Here is a 17,360-nt window from a genome sequence, read left to right as displayed (position 1 = left end):
ACTGCAACTAATTTGTTTTTCTGTTTCCCAATGCTTTCATGTCACAATACTTGGTAAGTATTCATTATTTCAGTGGCACCACCAGGTTTATAATTCTATGTTAAGAATAGGGATTTGCTACATTGCTGGACTTCTCAAAGTTGAAATACTAGAAGGCAAAGGTTCTTGTGGGGCCAGTCGAGGGGTGTAACTACAGGTCGGGGCAGGAGAGTAGTGGGCCCACTGAGTGATTAGTGAGCATTTTTAATATACCTTTATAGAATAGGTCAACAAGCCACATTTTTGAGGCCCTAAGTTGAATTTACTGTGAGGCCTAGTAGCATTTATTTATGCCACTGAACCAGTCATAGATACTGAGGCAAAATCCTAATGTCCCCTCTTCTTCCTTCTAAAGACCAGATTTTTTAAAGGATTTTTTTGCAATTCCAAACTAACAAACAGGGCACCTTTAAGGCCTTTAATTTTCTTCAGTTCTTCCGCAGAAGGGAAGGTTGTTAAGCCATTCGCAAACAAATCTGATTATAATAATGTTTCCCTATTTGTAAGTGTTATTTTACACAATAGATAATTATACTCTGCACTGATTGTTGTTAGAGTTTCCAGTGACACACCATGATAAACTGGCACACAGGTGCATGAGGCTCATTTGCAAATTCATAAAGATAATAAAGGGATTTTGAAATTGTAACTAGCGTTGTCATTTTCTACACACTTCATCTATAGCAGATTTCTGCCACAAAGTTCGCTCCAAGCTAAAACAAAAACTCTCTGCTTTCCACTGATCTTATGGGGAGGTTAGAGAAATTGGCTCTTATTGTTGGCTGAGACTAGAAATAGGACAAGATATATCGATCTGGTATAGAAAATAGAGAAATAAACGCCAATACATGGGTGACACAAGGAAGGGCGAGCAAGAGATCGCTGCTGAATCTCCAGCTTCATCATGATGACAAACTTGTTCAGTAACACGGTTTAAAAATATTTTGCCTACTTTAAACTTTTACATCATTGACTGTTACACTGCTGAAAATACCTTCCTTATCCTGCTTTATTGATAACAAGCAGACTGGCCATCATTTATTCTAGTGTCTGGTGCTGAGTGCTTTTTATTCAAAAAGAAAATAAAAACCAAATCCAGTATGCACTTTGTATATTTTCCATTTCTTTGTTCCAAGTTTCTTAATGCTCTTCAAAATGTCTGTGAGTAAATAGATTGCAGTGAGAGGACCTTTACTACATCTACCAATATTATACTCTTTTGGCTGTGGGTCATTTGGCCATAGTGGAAGTTGCCATTGGAAGCTTGTGGGCTGTGATTATACAGGTATGGGATCCGTTTTCCAGAAACCTGTTAACTAGAAATCTACTAATTACAGAAAGGCCGCCTCCCATTGATTCTTTTATCCAAATAATCAAATTTTAAGAAACGATTTCCTGTATTAATAAAACAGTATATTATTAATCCTTATTGGACACAAAACCAGCCTATTGGGTTTATTTAATCTTAACGTGATTTTCTAGTAGATTACCAAACAATCCATTATCGGGAAAACCCCAGGTCCAGAGCATTCTGGATAACCGGTCCCATACCCCTTGAAAATACTCGCTTCCATATTGTGAATTGGTAATCATGAGTCAAGGGCTACTTATGATACTTATTATATTTAGTGGGGAGTGGCCCCTATGACGAGTCCCTGTGTTTTCAGTCAATGCAACTTTCACAGGAAAGATATCACAATAAAATGGCCCGATGAATAACCTGTAGGGTGGAAATTCACTTAACTCTTATTAATGAGAACCTCATAGTGAAATAGATGTTAATTTCTCCATTCATACACCGAACGCCAATTACAAAGGTTATTTGGGGAAGTTTATTTTCTATTCTATGCTGTACTATGTAAATATCGAGGGCACTCCCATAGATAATGTTTCCACTTCCGATTTAAACGACTCCAAAATATATGACTGGGATTAGCCAAGGATCAGTCTGTAGGCTTCCAAAGTGGGTGGCCTAGTTACAAGTATGTGCATAATACTTCCTTGTTGCCTTAACTACAATGTAACTCTACCATGACAGTTTGTTAATTAGTCTATTTGTAAGATAGGATTATTTTTAAACTTTGGTCTGTGCTCATCAGCCTGTGTGAAATTCTATTTTCATGTTTTTTTAAGTACTGTTCTTTGTCTGGAATGGGCTCTTCTTAATTGGTTTCATTCTGACAAAATAATGGAACTGGAAAGGAGGGCCATGGTTTGGGGGGATATCATGATTTTCTGTGTAGTAATTAAAGGCAAAACTGCAGGACCAGCCTTGGAGTTAATATATCCCTGTGCAAAAAATACATTTTATCATGCCATCGGGCTATATTTGTGGTGCAGGAACATTTGTATATTCTCTTTGTGACTCCTAAATTGTGTTTGCCACAATGCTTTAGGTACATACATTCACTGCAATCCTGCTTTTCTGTCTATTTACAGTGATGAATCATCCCCAACAAATAACTTCCAGCCCTGCCATACCCCAGCAGAACCTCCCGACCCAGAATCCTCAAGCAGCGCTTATCAATTTACCCAATGCTCTTACCACCCAGCAACAGCAGCAGCAGAAACTTAGGCTTCAAAGGATCCAAATGGAGAGAGAGAGAATCCAGATGCGTCAGGAGGAGCTGATGAGACAGGTAATTATAAATTTACAATGGTGATTGTGTGATGGATACTAGTGCCTTAAAGAGATACTGACACCAGAAAATAACCTTTTTTATATCTATTATAACAATATCATTTAAAAAATAAGTACTTGCCTGATGCTTTTACATTACCTTTCTTACCCCCATGTTCCTGTATGAGGAGGCTGCCATATTTGTGCAGCAGGAGTCCGTTAGCATTAGAAACTCTTTCTAAGGCTGAGGCTGAGAAGGGACAGTCAGGTTTACAAACTTCAAGTAATAATTACTTACCAAAGTAAGTAAAAAAACATCAGCGTAACCTATATCTAACTTTTAATATAGATTAATATTTTTAAAACAGAATTTTTAGTGTCAGTAACACTTTAAGGGTAAGGGCACACAGGCAGATTCGGGAGATTAGTTCCCCGGCAACAAATCTCCTCTTCTTCGGGCCACTAATCTCCCCGAACTGCCTTCCCGCCGGATAAAATTTAAAGTGCAGGCGGATGGCACTCTGAGCGATTCGTTTCCCGAAGTTGCCTAATGAGGGAACTTTGGGGCGACTTTGGAAAACGAATGGCTCCGAGTGCCATCCCGCCGGCGATTTACATTTTAGCCGGCGGGGAGGCAGTTCAGGGAGATTAGTCACCCCGAAGAAGAGGAGATTTGTCGCCGGGCAACTAATCTCCCGAATCTGCCTGTGTGCCCTGACCCTAAACCACTAGATAAAAACATCTTTGGACTGGCCAGGATGCCTCTTTCTACACCAATCATAAAAGTTTTAAGCTTAGGGAGTTTGATAATATGGTTTCAGGTGGTGGCCCAGACTGCTACAGAATAGTTTTCCATGGGTAGAAGGGGGTTCCTATCTTTAGTGCTTTTTTGCTTATTCATTTTTCTGTCCAGTACAGGTTTAGGATCTGTTATCTCGAAACCTGTTTTCCAGAAAGCTCCAAACTACGGAAAGGCCATCTCCCATAGACTCCATTTGATCCAAACAATCCAAATGTTTTAAACATGATTTCCTTTTTCTGTTTAATAATAAAACAGTACCTTGTACTTGATCCAATAAGATATAATTAATCCTTGTCAGAAGCAAAACCAGCCTATTGGGTTTATTTAATGTTACGTGATTTTCTAGTAGACTTAAGGTATGAAGTTATCCAGAAAAACCCAGATCCCGAGCTTTCTGGATAACAGGTCCCGTAACTGTATTTATAGTGCAAGGACGGCACTATAGGTATCCGTCTGTATTGCAGAATGTTGTGATATGGTGGCTTGGTGGTTCAAGCTTAATGTATCTTCTACACTCCTGGGACCCTTTCGGGTTTATCCTATTTGTATGGCACTGCCGATAACAGGCTCACATTCAGTGATCATTCATGGGAACAATTGTTAATAACACAGTCAGATATTTCTACACATAGCACATGCCCCAGACATTCCCTAAGTTCTCTCTTTGTGCCAAGCATATGGGCATATCATTTTCTAGGCGGTGGGGTTTGTTTTTTTTCATTGTCTTTGAGCGATGGGCTGAAAGCAAAATGCTGGGGGTTTGGGGGACATTGTAGTGCTAATATGCCTGTTCACAAAGGAATGCATGCCGTCTTAAATGGAATGGGTGCAGTCTGATGTCATGCATGTTAAGATGTCATCAAAATGGCAGGAATAAAAGGAGTAAGCGTTCTTTTATGTCCATTCTCAAGTGTCATTGTCTGATTCAAATTTTCTTCAGGCTATGATAAATGCACTCGCACTTAATAGAGATATCAGTGAAACTATGAGCCATAACACCTCTTATTTTTCAACTTTTGTTTTAAACTAGTTTTTGGGTTACTAGAATATATAGGACCTGGTTTATCTATGGCACCTAGACTCTCAACTAAAGGGCTTGTTCACCTTCCAACACTTTTTTTCAGTTCACTTGGTTTCAGATAGTTCACCAGAAATACTTTTTTTTTTTTTTTTTCAATTACTTTCTATTTGTGACCATGTTTTCTAATATTGAGGTGTAAAGTTAAATTTTTCTTGTCTTTCTAAAGCAGCTGTGGGAGAGGGGGATCACTGACTCTGTAACTGTTATAAATTGAAACATTTAGTTGATACATTTCTAATCTTTGGCTCTGCTGAGCAGAGTTTCATTGAAGGCAGCTGATAATTGATACAATAGTTGCTAATATTCCACAGGTGCTGCTGGGAAATGTATCAATTAATGGAGAGCAACTTGTAGCAGTTTAGAATGTGCACCTGGATCACTGAGCTGCCAGAAAAAAACATTCAACTTTAAACTTCAATTTTGGAAAACTGGTCAAAAATAAAATATGGAAAGCAATTAAAAAAAATCTATATTTCTGGTGAAGAATCTAAAAATAACTGAACTTAAAGGAGAAACAAACCCTTTACTTTAAAACCCTGCCCACGCCACGTAGAGTCAGAGCATCAGAGTTCACCGCAGCCATCTTCTGGTTCTTCTGTAAGCTGAGACGGAGAAATCGATGCATGCGCAGTTGGAGCAACCGCAGATGAACGGAATTGGAAATTGCAAAAGCGCCGGAAGAAGACACGAAGACTCGGAAGATGGCTGCGGTGAACACCGATGCTGTGACTGCACCGAGGAGTAAGTAGGGATGCCACCTAGCCGGCCTGGCCAGTAAAAATGATGGCTGATCCCAATGTTATTGATAGGAAAAAAAAAATATATAGGAAGGCCGGTATTTGTTTCCAGAAAAGGTGGCAACCCTAGGATTAAGTAAAAAGTTAGGGGCATTTCCCGGGGGGGGGGGAGCTAGGCTGGGGGGGAGGAGGGAGGGGGTCTACATGGGGTGGGGTTTTTTGGTAAAGGGTTTGTTTACCTTTAAAAAAGTGTTTGAAAGGTGAACAACCAATTAATGGGCAGCTTTTACCGCACAGACACTTAGCTGTAGATGGGGATGAATTCATTAATGACCTTATTCTGCTTTTAAATATAAAGGTTTTAGGTTCTCTATAAAATATATTATTGAATCCTGTATCTACACCCGTGATCTTCAGGCTGGGCTTCTCATACCATTACTGTTGCATTGGCTCTGACTTGCAGTTCAGCAATAGCTGGAGGCCCGCAGCTTGAAATGAGTGATGGCAAGAGTAGTAGTGCAGACAATCCACCCCCAGTGATCTATTGACTGTAAGAACTGCGCAGTTCCTCGGCTAATCTTTCAACCTTCCCTTTGTTTCCTTTAATGGGACCTGGCCAGAGGAGAAAATGCTGACTTAATGATGCTTGTCGTTGCCGAGCAACAGGAACAAGATTGAAGGGTTTGGGTGAAAGGGTGTGGAATTTTTTTTGGCAGGTCTCCTAACTCTGCTTTTAACCTGACAGCAGTCACTGGCTGGAGATCCAGCAATTCCAGAGCTGACAGCTGCTATGTTTGCAGCAGACACACCCAGCAGAGAGAGAGAGAATATCAGTTTCAGGGAGGTTTCCCATTGGGGTTTGAGTCTTACAAGGTGAAACTAGGGGAACCTCTGTCAATTAAATGAAATGCTATCATCAAACCCTCTTTGCTTACAAAGCAATCTTTCATTTATTATAGGTGTATTATATCAACAGGCTCATTGACTCCTAATGATGCTCAGAGTGGGGCAGGAACTGATTGGTATGATGAACTGTCATCTGAATATAGCAGTGCTAAATAAAGAAGTAGTGAAGTCTTAATTATACTGTAGGTAGGCATTAGCAAGTCTATAGACCCTGATCTTTCCTGTTTCTCAGTTTGGCTTCTGTGCCAACTAGGGTTGCCACCTTTTTTGGAAAAAAATACCGCCTTCCTATGTATTTATCTTTTTCCCTATTAATAACATAGGGATCAACCATCATTTTTACCAGCCAGGCCGGTAAAATACCTGCTAGGTGGCAACCCTAGTGACAACTGGAGTATACTATGCCCATATTGCTAGATAACCAACTAGTCTTAGGGATACTGTCATGGGATTTTTTTTTTAAACGCATCAGTTAATAGTGCTGCTCCAGCAGAATTCTGCACTGAAATCTATTTCTCAAAAGAGCAAACAGGTGTTTTTATATTTAATTTTGAAATCTGACATGGGGCTAGACATATTGTCAGTTTCCCAGCTGCCCCCAGTCATGTGACTTGTGCTCTTTACTGATGTACCTACCCCCAGCAGCCTAACAACAGAACAATGGGAAGATAACCAGATAGCAGCTCCCTAACACAAGATAACAGCTGCCTTATAGATCCAAGAACAGCACTTAATAGTAAAATCCTGGTCCTACTGTGAGTAGGAGAAACAGCAGCCTGCCAGAAAGCAGTTCCATCCTAAAGTGCTAGCTCTTTCTGAAAGCAAATGACCAGGCAAAATGAGAGATGGCTGCCTACACACCAATATGTAAACCGTGTCATTTAGAAATAAAAACTACATCATAATAAGCATGACAGAATCCCTTTAAATGTACCAATTAAGTAAAGAAAAGTAGTGGCTGGTTAGGGGCACAAGATGCATATCTGCACCAGTAGAGGAAACATAATCCCCTGCCTTCTGCCCCGACTCTGCACTGAAATTCATCCATTGTGTCCACTGACAGGCTTATGCTGTATCTCTAGGTCCAGTTGCTGATATGGGTCCTTCTGTGAGTTTCAGGGGGGGGGGCACGTATTGTATTCTGCTTTGAGATAGATTTGTCACGCCATAAAATGGAATTTCCTAACTGGCTGTGCTTGGGTAGGGCTCAAGAGTAGGACAGTCAGGACTGCTGTAGAGGGCATGGCAAATATTAGGCTTGGGTGGGGCAGGGACAGCAACACTTTTTGTTTTTAATTACATGGGGTTCTTTGGGTTCTCCCAGTCCCGGGGCAGGCAAGTCAATATCCAAGCACTGGTGGGTTTTTTATGGTCAAAACTTCAAATTTGTATTGTGAATTATCCAAACTTGATTCAAGTTTTAATTCGAATTTTGAGCTATTTCATACTCTGGCCCTTTAATAACTCACCACATAAAACCTGGCGAGTTCATGTATAAGTTAACGGGAGACGTCCAGGGACCAGTTTGGGCATGTCAGTAGCCTTCCTGACATTCGAGTCTTTTTCGGAGAAAAAAAACTTGAATCAAGTTTAGTCAAATTCAGTTTGAATTCGATTCGAGATGGTAAAATTCGTTCCAGTTTTGGATATTAGAATTTTTTATATATATATATATATATATATAGTGAATAAAGTACCCCCTCTTGTAAAATATAAGGATATTATAAGTTACCGAGGAGTTTCATGACCATATAAAAACACGAGGCCGAAGGCCGAGTGTTTTTATACAGGTCATGAAACTCCGAGGTAACTTCTAATATCCTCATATTTTGCAACTGGGGGTACTTTATTTATTATAATACACAAGTTTCAGTGAGTCATGTGACAGAAATGACATCAGAACTCACCATTTATAACTGATGACATCAGAACTCACCGTTTATAAGGATATAATTTACAGGATATTCATGGCTTTTGTGTATTATATATATATTAATAACCTGCCAGTCGAATTTCGAGTATATGTAAATTTAATAGTTTTAAAAACCTCGCGTGAATTCGATATTCGAGATTTAATAAATGTACCTCTAAGAGCCACATTTTGGAGTGCAGCTGTATGCTACAATGAAGCAAAGCCAGCAACAGAGATCCAATCAAGTCCATGTGCCATAGCCCAAATGCCTGTTCCCACTAGTGTCTGATGTAGCCGAACAGAGTTGCAACTGTCAGACAGCTCAATCAGTCAGACCAAATATCACATTCCTTGCTTCAGTACCATGGCAATGGCATTGTAGTTGCTGGTAAGACACATTCCAGAGCTTGCAAAGGGGTTACTGCAAAATGCAAAAAATTTGAATGCCATTTGACTTGTCCCAATCACCAGCCCCCCTCCCAACTGATTATTCTCCAACCTCCCCCATTCAGTTACTTACAGGTTAAAAGGGACTGTTCTTTCTTTGGATTTCAGGGAAGGTTACAGAAGTTCATAGAGAAAAGCATATCTGAATCCCAGCTGCTGTGAAGCCTTAAATAGATGGCTGAGAGCGAGTATGAACTTGCCACGACGTCCTCAGCACTTTTATGTGATATGTTCATAGGGCCAAGATGGGTTTCCATGATGTGGACTGAAGGCTGGGCCTGAAGCTGCCATGCTTTAGATATTTATAATGTGCTCCCTATACATGACAACTCAGCTTCTCGCTTGATTCAAACCACAATGTCTGGGTTCCTTGTGATCATTAGGGTTTTTTTATTTCACTTTTTGCTTTGTACTTTAGCACAATAGTACAAAAAGCATGTCTTGTGTTTATAAATAAAGAATTCCCAAATCCTCTAGCTCAGGGATCCCCAACCTTTTTCCACCCGTGAGCAACATTCAGATGTAAAAAGAGTTGGGGAGCAACACAAGCATGAAAATTTTTCCTAGTTAGTGCCAAATAAGGGTTGTGATTGACTATTGGTAGCCCCTATGTGGACTGGCAGCCTACAGGAGCCTCTATTTGGTAGGACACTTGGTTTTTATGCAACCAAAATTTGCCTCCAAGCCTGGAATTCAAAAATAAGCACCTGCTCTGAGGCCACTGAGAGCAACATCCAAGGGGTTGGGGAGCAACATGTTGCTCACGAGCTACTGGTTGGGGATCACTGACTAGCTGTTATTGAGCATCAACTTTCAGCACCCACTGATTTGGGCCTCTGAATTCCTGCATTATCTAGGACATGATAGTGACTATAGATGTCACTGATTTATAAGGATTCACCAAATCCAGGATTCATGATTCTGCCTTTTTCAGCAGGATTCAGATTTGGCTGAATTTAATTGTCTGGCCAAACTAAATTCGAATCTTAAAAATCATGTGACTTTTTTTTTTCTTTTTTTTTTTTCCTCTTTACTCCGGATTTAGTTTGGTATTCGGCCGAGTCTTTGATGAAGGATTTCAGCAGAATCCCAAAATAGTGTATTCACACCTGTAATTAGAGAGAGTGAGAAAGAAAGAGAAAAATAAATTTAAAGGACTTGTAAATACCCCACAAAGAAATGTAATCTGTGAACAGCCATGTGAAGCAACCTGGAGCACCACATATGTTTTTTTTTTCTCCGATTTACTTAATTGCTGGTAGGAAAGAATTTTGGGGAGATAATGTGGCTGACAAATCTCCCTTTGAGCCATTATCGTAAAAATCCATCCAATCACCATGACTTTTCCTGCAACATTAGCATTGACGTTAGTATCCTTCGTCTCCCGCCACTCCCCTAGACAATAGAAACCTTTCAGTGTTCTAGATGTTTTCAATCCATAGCTTATTTCATTCATGCAATACCTTATTTATATATGCTGTTGATGACACAGTAGAAGATTCAGGCCAGGGTTGGCAGAAGAAGGAGGCCACTAACACGTGCAGGACTAGTCTCGTGCTCCGCTCCTCTGTTCCTCCCAACACATGATTCATGACATTTCCTTGTGAGCTCATACTGTTGCTCATCCACCCAGCGGCTCCAGGTTATTGGGACATACTGGAACAACCTAATTATTACTGAATTTCACTCTTGTTCTATTATTATAGGATTAATTGTTTTCCCTAAAAAAGATAATTGTTGAATGAAAAAAAAAAAACGGCTCAGAGCTATTGACTGACCTAAATTCAGTGCTGCTTGCTGGTCACAGGGCAGGGATATTCTCTCAAGCGTATCACTGCTGTTAAATCCACATTCGTTGTCTTTTTTTGGAGATTACTTTTGGAGTGTGCTGCAGTTGGACTGGAGCCCATTCACTGACTCACTGTGAGTCTTTCTGGGATTGTCTTATTTTATTCTCGTGATCACAAGCAGCAGAAAGCTGGCCTCATGTACAGTGGCGTTACATAGATGTTACTGGGCCCCACAGCAAATTAATTTTCCTAATAATAATCCAGAGGTCGTCCAGTTTTACCAATATATGTTCAAATTGCTCATTAATTAGAGCCTCTTGGGTCCCCTATATCCTTTGGGACACCTTGCAGCTGAGGGGTCTGCTTTCTCTATAGTAATGCTAAGGGCAGACAAGAAGATTCAGGGAGATTTAGTCGTCCGCCGATAAATCGACTCTTCTTCGGACGCGACTAATCTCCCTGAACTGCGCCGGCTAGAATCTAAGTGCGGAATGGCACTAGGAGCTATTCATTTTCCGAAGTTGCCCAAGGTTTCCTCATGAAGCGACTTCGGAAAATGAAGAGCACTGATTGCCATCCCTCCGACGATTTACATTCTAGCCGGCTGGAGGCAGTTCGGGGAGATTAATCGCCCCAAAGAAGACGAGATTTTTTGCCGGGCGACATCTGACGAATCTGAGAGTGTGTCTCTGCCCTTAAGCCCCTGCTCATGTACATGCTTTTAATCTTCACCTCTGCAGCACAGTTGTGTTTGCCTCTGGCACTTTTCCTGTTATCTCTCATGCCAGTAAAGCTGGCAACAGACGCAAAGATCCGATCATACGAATCAACGTATGATCGGACTTTCCCATCTCCCGACCTGCCACTAACCATAAAGATCAAAGTCTTACCATTCAGATCAAATATAAAGTTGTAAGAACAGATCAGCCGATGTTCTGCCCCTGACAGCAATCGTACGATATTTAAAGCCAGTGACAGTCTCCCTCTGAAAATCGTACGATCGGCAATACACACAGAGATATTACCCGCAGCCGACAGAAATTTTCTAACCTGTCCGATCTCCACCGGACGAAAAATGAAGGGACTCTCCACACACGGTCCGAATATCATACGAATCCTCGATTCGTACGATCGGTTCTTTGCGTCTGTAGCTGTAGCTTTAGTCTGTAGCCTTTCGCTGATTGCTGAACTATAACCCCTGCATCTCAGGACTGTTCGAATTTTTAATGTTATAAAAAGAAAACTTGTTTGTCCTTTATGCAGTTTGATCAAATTAAAATGCCCAGTAGCACACCCCTGTCCTCATTGTTTGTGCATCTGTGGAATGGAAGTATGTTTGTTTTTTGTCCTTGTACTTATCTAGCCCCCTATATGAACCCCCTTAGTAAATGAGTCCTATCGTCTTAAAATCACTTTCTATATCAAACATATACAAAAAGAGGTTCACCTTTTAGGTAACTTTTAGTATGTTATAGAATGCCTGGCAGCTTTGCAATTGGTCTTCATCATTTATATTTTATAGTTTTTGAGTTATTGGCCTTGCTCTTTTGCCTCTTTCCAGCTTTCAAATGGGGGTCACTGACTCCATCTAAAAAAAAACAAATGCTCTGTACGGCTATAAATGTATTGTTATTGCTACTTTTTATTGTTTCTCTTTCTTTTCTATTCAGGCCCTCTGTTATTCATATTTCACTCTTTTATGCAAATTTATTCAAGGGGTAATTTAGACCCTAGCGACCAGACTGCTGAAATTGCATACTGGAGAGCTGCTGAATAAAAAGCTAAACAACCTCAAAAACCACAAATAATAAAAAATTTAAGAAAATTGTTTTACAATAACACTCTCTACATCATACTAAACAATCATTTAAAGGTGAACAACCTCTTTAAATTCTAGTGAAACTTGCCTAATTGTACAGTTTATTGCTTTTCCGCCCTTGAATTTGTGTGTCTATTATTATTATTAACATGAATTTTTAGAGAGCCAACATATTGCACAGCGCTGTATATCTAACCTGTGTCCTCATTTTCTGCTTTCCTCATCCAGGAAGCTGCATTATGCAGACAACTTCCAATGGAGTCGGAAAACATGGCTCCAGTTCAGAACACAGTCAGCCCACCTGCCATGCCTCAGGAGATAAGACCTATAACAAACAATGGCTCTGACCCCTTCCTCAACAGGCAAGTCCCTCTTTTCACTGATAAATTCCCTGCAGCCGTTACAAGTGATGCATATCTACAGCCATTTATAACTGACCCGTGAAGTTGTTTAGAAGTAGATAAAATACAAATTTCCGTAACCTGGAAATGGCAAAATTGTATCATTGTTTTTATAGTAGATTGTGACAAGTAGAACAAATGTTGTCGCTGAAATACAGCCCAACACTGTGTAAATTACACACTGCATGATGACAACCGGAACAAGTAGAGTGACAATTTTGTAGGATTTAAATCAATGTGTCAGCAGTAGTGTACGATATTTGTGTTGTTCTGTATTTACAGCAGGGGGCAGTATTCCTATACAGTCCTGAGCTATATATTTTTTTTTTCAATCACTTACTATATGTAAGGTATCATCTTGGGAGGGACAACTGCTTCCCCTAGTCACAGAAAGCAATCCATTCATGACTTCTTACATTTACCAGAGTATTACAAGAGTTAGAAACTGATTTGTATAAAATGCTCAGCATATGGAAGCAACTACACTATACCATTATACTATATTTGTTTCATTAGTGGTATTTTCTAAGTTAACTTTACCATTTCTGCCTAGGTTTGCCACCTAGCTGATATTTTACCGGCCTGGCCGGTAAAAATGATGGTTGATCCCAATGTTATTAATAGGGAAAAAAGATAAATATATAGGAAGGCCGGTATTTTTTTCCAGAAAAGGTGGCAACCCTATTTCGGCCAGGGATCTGCACTATATAGAACCCCCATCTCGCCCCAGGGTTGTTTCTGACTTCTCATTGTGGAACAGTCAGGGCTGGAAATTCTAGTCCAGTAATAAGAGGACAACAGACTGCAGGTTGCTAAAGAGGGTACTAAAGTATTACAGATGGAAAAATGTATATTTGTTTTTAATAATATTAAATACTCTTGTATAATTTAAAACCATTATTATTATAATAGAAATACATCTATCAATATGTACTGACATTTCTCTGCTCATTTGCAGTGGCCCATACCACTCCAGAGAACAAAGCACAGACAGTGGCCTTGGCCTAGGTTGCTATAGTATACCAACAACTCCAGAGGACTTTCTCAATAACATGGAGGAAATGGACACAGGTATGGCCTGCTAGCAACCAGCATGGGGTTTATCGGGGAGATACAGTGCTTTATTCATTGTCACTTTTCCATCTTGGTTTTTAGCTAAAAATGTGTCAGACCACTCACTTTAGTTGAAGGTTCCTTCGGGGGGAATTAGGGATTATAGTTAGTGACAGTTACTCCTTCTTGGCTAGGAGCTGAGCAAAGCAGGGCCTCTGTACTTATCACAAACCAAAATCTAATAATACATACTGAGACCCCTTTACATGTTTATATGCAGATAGCTGCTGTACACTTTCCTATTAAAATGATCTTAAGTGACCACTTTGCCAGGGCCCCTCCTTGTATATTGCATTGACTGGCAGTAACTGTCATGATACCTGTATTTATGTTGCCAGTAATTACTACCTGCTTTAAAACCATGAGAGCAGCATCAAAGAAGGTGGCGCAAGTCACTAACTAACAACAAAAGGCAACAATTTAAGATGCAATTTAGTAATGAGACTTTGCTTCTCCAGCTAGAATTCCTATAAATAAGTATAAAGGTGGCCATAGATGTAATAATTACAATCTTTCCTGGAAAAGATCTTTCCAGGAAAGATTGTTTGTTTCATTACACACATGGGGAGCTGAATCGTCAGGTATACAGGTAGAAACTATAAAATTCTACCTGTAACTGATGCTTCAGCACTAACAGTGGCCGAAGGCACCCAATCAAAATTTTCCTGCCAGCCCAATCGATGAGCCAACCGATATCCAAGTCTTCTGCCGAAATTGGTCTGCTCATCTCCCACCATACACTCACCGAATATCGTAAAAAAAAATTAGTTTCATGCGATATTAACGGTGCGTCTATGGCCACCTTAAGACTTGTTTAAAGGAGAAGGAAAGTGTTCTTCCACTTGGGGGTGCCAAATGTTAGGCACCCCCAAGTGATTGTATTTACTTACCTGAAACCCCGGGCCGGTGCTCCTATCAGCAGATCTTCCAGCGAGCACCACGGATCGATCCTCTTCCGGCTTTTTCTTTCTTCAAATTTCCCTGGGCAGACGCATGTGCAGTAGAATGAAATAACCGACTTTAGTTAAAGTTCGGCTTTTTACTCTTCTGTGCATGCGCACCCGTAAGAGGAAAGAAGGAGCCGAAAGCAGATGCTTTGTGGTGCTCGCTGGAAGAACCCTGGGCTGGTGCAGTTTTCTGCTGATAGGAGCACCGGCCTGTCGTTTCAGGTAAGTAAATACATTCACTTGGGGGTGCCTAATATTTGGCACCTGCAAGAGGAAGAAGACTTTTCTTCTCCTTTAATTGCTCTGAGAAGTATATCTATAGTCTTTTTGAAATCTTTGCTCAAGGTTTATTCCAATATCTCTTACAGGTGAGATGCTCGGCCAGCCCTCCTTGAACCTGACCCCTCATACGCGTTTTCCAGATTTTCTCGATGCCCTTCCAGGGACAAACGTTGACCTGGGTACCCTGGAGTCTGAAGACTTGATTCCTAGTCTCAACGACGTGGAGTGTGTGCTGAATAAAAATGAGCCCTACCTCACCTGGCTCTAGTTGGTGTCAACAGCCACAGTTTCTTTGTTATTAACCAAGCTTAATTGTCTTTCCATACGGAAATGTATGATGAGCCTGAGAATGAGTTCATCATCCACATGCTGCCATACTGACTTACTGAGTTATACTAAGTTCTATTCTCCACTGTCTGGTGCATATGTATTTGTATACCAGTGTGTATGATTCTCTTCCTTATTCTTCATCACTATTGGTGTCATTCTCTACAGCTCTGTTTCTACGTAACAACCCTTGGTTACTTGTTTTCAGTTATGCAGATGGCTTTAAAAGTAGAGCTTAGGTTGTGAGCTACAGACATAGAATCGACTTAGGGCTGTCCTGTATAAGCAGGCCATATTTATAACTAGAGAACATAATGCATATTAACGGTTTTAATATAAGCTTTTACAAATCAGCTGGAAATAGGAAAAACACGTATACATTTTACGCTGTGCTTCCTATATATTTTTTGGCAGAAGCACAAAAATTTTTATTTTTTTTTGTTTTAGTTGCCGTTCAGTATATTACTGTATCACTTTTAGATAAGGAATACTTCACATTTGAAAGTAGCATTTTCTTTGGCAAGAGTTATATACACTACAAATATTGACCAGATTGGTACTAACTGGCACCATTTTTATAAACAATGTGATTACGTTTTTTTTGGGTTTTTTTTACCAATTTATCTTTTTTTAAGCATCTTAGATGTTCTTGTTTACTTTGTTAAGCACTATCTTTTTGTAACTCATTTTAACTGACAAATTCAGTTGTTTTTTTTTCCTTTCGAAACACTACTCTAAATTTGACACTATCAAAGGGATAATGCTGTTTTTATACTAAATGCTCTATGCGGTGTATAGGTAGCCGGCTCTATATTACTTTTTGAAAGCTGTATACCTATGTATTACTATACACTAGCTGATATATCTTGTAGAACCTGCAAAATTACTCTCTTTTATTCTCCTGCTTTTTTTTCGACAGCGAGAAGTTTTTATTTGGGGACAGCAGGCTATAACTAAACTTTATAAGGTTTTATTAATCGTAAAAAGACTTTTGCATTGTAAATGCAGGATTGAGTACGCATACGGGCACCATTTAAAGACCCAAATGCACATGACATCCTAATATAGCTTTGTATGATGAATCAATATTCTATTTATATCAAAAGACTAAGCTTTATTTGTAATTCTTGGAATAAACACAACGGTTTTGTGAAAGGCATTATTGATCAAAGTCTCTTAGTGTGTAACCCTATGTAATCCACAAGAGACCTCATTTGCACTTATTGCGGGTGGGTGAGTTCCTGTCTGGGGCCCCCAGAGGGTCTCACGGTGCACCCCATCTCTCTCTGGCCGTGTAAAGCCATTTGAGCAGAATGATTTGAATGCTTTAGATGCAATCAGAGGAATCTGGTGGGCTTGGAAGAAGCTGATGACATGGGCACAGAATGATAAATAGACATATATAGCAGCGATTGAACACTAATTCCTTGTAAGCTGCCTTCAGAGGAACTCTGAAGCATAACATTGAAGTGAACAGCAGTCTAACAGGCACACGGCAGGGCAAACATGGCAGTGTATATCCATGGCATGACAGTAAGTGCAAAGACTTTAGTAGCTGGTCTGCTCAAGGCCAAAGAGAACACAAACCCAGGACACTAATCGTTATCATTACAGAAGTATTTCAGAACCTAGTGGAACGTGCATAGCTTTTCCACTGCATTCACATGTGCAGGTTATTACAGTTATGAAATATTAAGGATAAATAAAGTTTTAGACTTAGTATTGAGAGTGTTTTATTAAAAATAAAAAAAAACATTGCTTTTGGAAAGTGGGGTGCAGGCATAGAGTAGCTGAGAAATGGTTTATGGCTTGTTGAATCAGCTCCTGGAAATCAAATTTGTAGTTTAGTCGCCAACACCATCCAATTCCCCTTTTGCCTCCCCCCCCCCCACACACAAATGTGTTCCTTATGTGATTAAACTGTTGAGTTCCCCTTGATTTACACCAGGAATAAGTGTTTAAAAGGCATGTGTGAAGTTGCATGGCTATTACTCATATGTGAGATTTAAAGAGACAAGATCAGAGGTTTTTGAGCTCGTTGCACCCGCGTTACTGGGATTTGGAAGGATTTTTACATGTGAAACTGGAGCAGTTATAAAATATTTCTGAAGGAATTGACAGTTTTGTTTGGCCCAGG

At 40.0% G+C, this 17,360-nt stretch overlaps 1 protein-coding gene across 1 annotated transcript in view; it reads left to right on the top strand.

Moving 5' to 3' along the window:
* wwtr1.L (WW domain containing transcription regulator 1 L homeolog) overlaps nucleotides 1–15,176 on the top strand; it is a 60,031-nt gene extending 44,855 nt beyond the window's left edge. The window contains 4 exon segments of the mRNA NM_001095377.1: nucleotides 2,479–2,678; nucleotides 12,382–12,515; nucleotides 13,513–13,625; nucleotides 14,983–15,176. Coding sequence (NP_001088846.1) covers nucleotides 2,479–2,678; nucleotides 12,382–12,515; nucleotides 13,513–13,625; nucleotides 14,983–15,164 — 629 coding nt within the window. The 3' untranslated portion in view covers nucleotides 15,165–15,176.
* The last annotated feature ends 2,184 nt before the right edge of the window (nucleotides 15,177–17,360 follow it).

The sequence above is a fragment of the Xenopus laevis genome, chromosome 5L (genome assembly GCF_017654675.1).
Source record: "Xenopus laevis strain J_2021 chromosome 5L, Xenopus_laevis_v10.1, whole genome shotgun sequence".
Classification (NCBI taxonomy): Eukaryota; Metazoa; Chordata; class Amphibia; order Anura; family Pipidae; genus Xenopus; species Xenopus laevis.
The sequence above is the reverse complement of the archived record's forward strand: the minus strand, read 5'-3'. Positions and strand labels throughout refer to the sequence as shown.